Consider the following 5,000-nt stretch of genomic DNA (forward strand, 5'->3'; position numbering starts at 1 on the left):
TTAACTGTGGTTGTTTTTAAAGGGCTTCATAAATAAAGTTGGTATGGTATGGTATGGTATGCATCAGCAGCAAAAAACACACATATCCAGGTATAAAAGATCTAGAATGATCCCAACTCTATTTCTGCTGTCCGTCTCCTGGGTGACGGACCCCATTCCTCGGCATCACTAGCCCATCCCCAGAGGATGGATGGAGACGCTCGGAGAAAGAAAAAAAGGGCACGCTGAATTGGGTCAGTGGTGAAAATCAGTACTTACTTTGGGACAGTCCTCTCCCGCATAGCCAGCTCTCACGGAGTAGGAGCCGATGTCGAACACCAGCGCTCCTACCTCGTCTGGAGAAAGGAGACAACGTGCAAGAATTAGTGCGATACAACAAGGTGCAACTAATGCATTCAAAGTCGTGTTCAACCCTGCTGGTCTTCAGTGGGGTCAAGGGTAATAGAATAGAGTAGAATAGAGAGTACTTTATTGACCCCTGGGGGAAATTCAGCACCACTGTTCGCTCACAATAAACAATAGGGGTGTTGGGAAAAATCGAATCGAATATGAATCGCGATTCTCACAATGTGCGACTCAGAATGGATTCTCATTTTTTAAAAATAGATTTAAAAAAAAACAACACATTTTTTTGATCAGTCCAACAAAACAATACACAGCAATACCATAACAATGCAATCCAATTCCAAAAGCAAACCTGAGCCAGCAACACTCAGAACTGCAATAAACAGAGCAATTGAGAGGAGACACAAACACCACACAGAACAAACCAAAAGTAGTGAAACAAAAATGAATATTATCAACAACAGTATCAATATTAGTTATAATTTCAGCATAGCAGTGATTAAAAATCCCTCATTGACATTATCATTAGACATTTATAAAAATTTAAAAAAAGAACAATATTGTCACAGTGGCTTACACTTGCATGGCATCTCATAAGCTTGACAACACACTGTGTCCAATGTTTTCACAAAGATAAAATAAGTCTTATTTTTGGTTTGTTTAATAGTTAAAACAAATTTAAATTATTGCAATCAGTTGATAAAACATTGTCCTTTAGAATTATAAAAGCTTTTTACAAAAATCTACTACTCTGCTTGCATGTCAGCAGACTGGGGTAGATCCTGCTGAAATCTATGTATTGAATGAATGGAGAATCCTTTTAAATCGGGGGAAAAAATTGTTTTTGAATCGAGAATCGTGTTGAATTGAAAAAAAAAAAAAAAGATTTTGAATCGAACCGTGACCCCCAAGAATCGATATTGAATCAAATCGTGGGACACCCAAAAATTCGCAGTCCTAATAAACAATAAACACTTATGTATTTTTTTTTTACATATGAATAATATAAATACAGTCTATTATACAGCATTTTTCACAAGTGTATAATATAAACAAGTCTATTATACAGCATTATTCACAAGTGAATAATATAAACAAGTCTATTATACAGCATTATTCACATGTGAATAGTATAAATACAGTCTATTATGCATCGTTATTCACATGTGAACAATATAAATACAGTCTATTATACAGCATTATTCACATGTGAATAATATAAATACAGTCTATTATACAGCATTATTCACACGTGAATAATATAAACAGTCTATTATACAGCATTATTCACATGTGAATAATATAAATACAGTCTATTATACAGCATTATTCACACGTGAATAATATAAACAGTCTATTATACAGCATTATTCACATGTGAATAATATAAATACAGTCTATTATGCAGCATTATTCACATGTGAATAATATAAATACAGTCTATTAAACAGCATTATTCACATGTGAATAATATAAACACAGTCTATTATACGGCATTATTCAAATGTGAATAATATAAATACAGTCTATTATACAACATTATTCACACGTGAATAATATAAATACATTCTATTATACAGCATTATTCACTTGTGAATAATAAAAACAAAGTCTATTATACAGTATTATTCACATGTGAATAATATAAATACATCTATTATACAACATTATTCACATGTGAATTATATAAATACAGTCTATTATACACTATTATTCACATGTGAATTGTATAAATAGTCTATTATACAGCATTATTCACATGATAATAATAAAAATCAATCAATCAATCAATGTTTACTTATATAGCCCTAAATCACTAGTGTCTCAAAGGGCTGCACTAACCACAACACAAACCACTACGACATCCTCGGTAGGCCCACATAAGGGCAAGAAAAACTCACACCCAGTGGGACGTCGGTGGCAATAATGACTATGAGAACCTTGCAGAGGAGGAAAGCAATGGATGTCGAGCGGGTCTAACGTGATACTGTGAAAGTTCAATCCATAATGGATCCAACACAGCAGCGAGAGTCCCGTTCACAGCGGAGCCAGCAGGAAAACATCCCAAGCGGAGGCGGATCAGCAGCGCAGAGATGTCCCCAGCCGATACACAGACAAGCAGTACATGGCCACCGGATCGGATCGGACCCCCTCCACAAGGGAGAGTGGGACATAGGAGAAAAAGAAAACAAACGGCAGATCAACTGGTCTAAAAAGGGAGTCTATTTAAAGGCTAGAGTATACAAATGAGTTTTAAGGTGAGACTTAAATGCTTCTACTGAGGTGGCATCTCGAACTTTTACCGGGAGGGCATTCCAGAGTAATGGAGCCCAAAATGAAAACGCTCTATAGCCCGCAGACTTTTTTTGGGCTTTGGGAATCACTAATAAGCCGGAGTCCTTTGAAGGCAGATTTCTTGCCGGGACACATGGTACAATACAATCGGCAAGATAGGATGGAGCTAGACCGTGTAGTATTTTATACGTAAGTAGTAAAACCTTAAAGTCACATCTTAAGTGCACAGGAAGCCAGTGCAGGTGAGCCAGTACAGGCGTAATGTGATCAAACTTTCTTGTTCTTGTCAAAAGTCTAGCAGCCGCATTTTACCGGTCAATCTACGTTCCCATCCTCACCTATGGTCATGAGCTTTGGGTCATGACCGAAAGGACATGATCACGGGTACAAGCGGCCCAAAAGAGTTTCCTCCGCCGTGTGGTGGGTCTCTCCCTTAGAGATAGGGTGAGAAGCTCTGTCATCCGGGAGGAACTCAAAGTAAAGCCGCTGCTCCTCCACATGGAGAGGAGCCAGATGAGGTGGTTCGGGCATCTGGTCAGGATGCCACCCGAACGCCTCCCTGGGGAGGTGTTTAGGGCACGTCCAACCGGTAGGAGGCCACGGGGAAGACCCAGGACACGTTGGGAAGACTATGTCTCCCGGCTGGCCTGGGAACGCCTCGGGATCCCCCGGGAAGAGCTGGACCAGGGGTGGGCATTACGTCGATCGTGATCGACTGGTCGATCTCGGAGGGTGTGTCAGTCGATCTCAAGCCAGGCATTAAAAAATAGACATAAAAATGAGCAATCATACCAAGACTTCACTTTCGTCAGTTGTTTGACATTCTCGGCACCCGAGGATCTTGTGAGATGACGCTGGCTGCTGCGAGCTCATATTTATTTAAAAATCACTAACAGGGCGGACGCAGAGAAACACATTTTATTTCTAGAGACTCCGTACCTACTGTCAAAACTCTAAAGACCGACTGCACAGTTCCTGTCTTCACCATAAAAGACCTGTTTCATCCTGCCTGTGCTAACAAAATAAGAGTCTCAGAAAGCTAGCGTGCACAAGCTAGCAAGCTACGGAGTTTGATGCCAATGTATTTCTCCCCCGCCCTCAGCGACCGCTTTCTCACTTGCTTGCCCACCCGCACACTCACTGACGTCACTCACCTGCTGCCAGACATTAAAGGGCCACACACATATGCTACTCTCATAACAAAGTGTTTAAAAACGAGTATGCAAGTTGGACAAATGAGATGCCAAATCCAACCACTTTCATGTGGTATTGGACAGAAAGGAGGACTTTTTTTCTCCTCCATTTGAAAATGCGGACGTTATCAGCATCACTGTCTGATTCCAATCAATGCAAGTCATCAGAATCAAATACACCAACTTATATTCTTGTCTTCATGAAAGAAAGGAATCTATGTGTGTTAAACATGCTTGTATTATCATTAAACACCATTAACTTGTTAACAAAAATGTCTCTTTCATAAATAAATAAATCCATCCATCCATCCTTTTTCTACCGCTTATTCCCTTTTGGGGTCGCGGGGGGCGCTGGCGCCTATCTCAGCTACAATCGGGCGGAAGGCGGGGTACACCCTGGACAAGTCGCCAGCTCATCGCAGGGCCAACACAGATAGACAGACAACATTCACACTCACATTCAAACACTAGGGCCAATTTAGTGTTGCCAATCAACCTATCCCCAGGTGCATGTCTTTGGAAGTGGGAGGAAGCCGGAGTACCCGGAGGGAACCCACGCATTTATGGGGAGAACATGCAAACTCCACAGAAAGATCCCGAGCCTGGATTTGAACCCAGGACTGCAGGAACTTCGTATTGTGAGGCAGACGCACTAACCCCTCTGCCACCGTGAAGCCATAAATAAATACATATAAATTATAAATGAGGTAGATCTCCTCGACTTGGTCAATTGAAAAGTAGCTCACCTGCAGAAAAAGTGTGAGCGCCCCTGAGCTAGACGAAGTGGCTGGGGGGAGGGAAGTCTGGGTTTCCCTGCTTAGGCTGTTGCCCCCGCGACCCGACCTCGGATAAGCGGAAGATGATGGATGGATGGATGGGCTCTCTCAGTCAAAAAGGTTCCCGACCCCTGCCCATTGAGCTCGACGCATGCGCCGATGCATCGGTGTTGCCGGATTGATTGATTGATACTTTTATTAGTAGATTGCACAGTTCAGTACATATTCCGTACAATTGACCACTAAATGGTAACACCCCAATAAGTTTTTCAACTTGTTTAAGTCGGGGTCCATGTTAATCAATTCATGGTACAAATATATACTATCAACATAATACAGTTATCACACAAGTTAATCATCATAGTATGTACATTGAATTATTTACATTATT

At 41.0% G+C, this 5,000-nt stretch overlaps 1 protein-coding gene across 2 annotated transcripts in view; it reads right to left on the reverse strand.

Moving 5' to 3' along the window:
* The window catches only part of actl6a (actin-like 6A), a 50,307-nt gene that overhangs the window by 22,701 nt on the left and 22,606 nt on the right, over positions 1–5,000 (reverse strand). For both annotated transcript variants that reach the window (XM_061883047.1, XM_061883046.1), the window contains exon 2: positions 259–335. Coding sequence is in view for 1 of the 2 variants with exons in the window: in XM_061883046.1 (XP_061739030.1) it covers positions 259–335 (77 nt within the window). In the remaining variant the exon portion in view is untranslated. The remainder of the gene's footprint in view (positions 1–258; positions 336–5,000) is intronic.

Source organism: Nerophis ophidion, linkage group LG22 (genome assembly GCF_033978795.1).
Source record: "Nerophis ophidion isolate RoL-2023_Sa linkage group LG22, RoL_Noph_v1.0, whole genome shotgun sequence".
Classification (NCBI taxonomy): domain Eukaryota; kingdom Metazoa; phylum Chordata; class Actinopteri; order Syngnathiformes; family Syngnathidae; genus Nerophis; species Nerophis ophidion.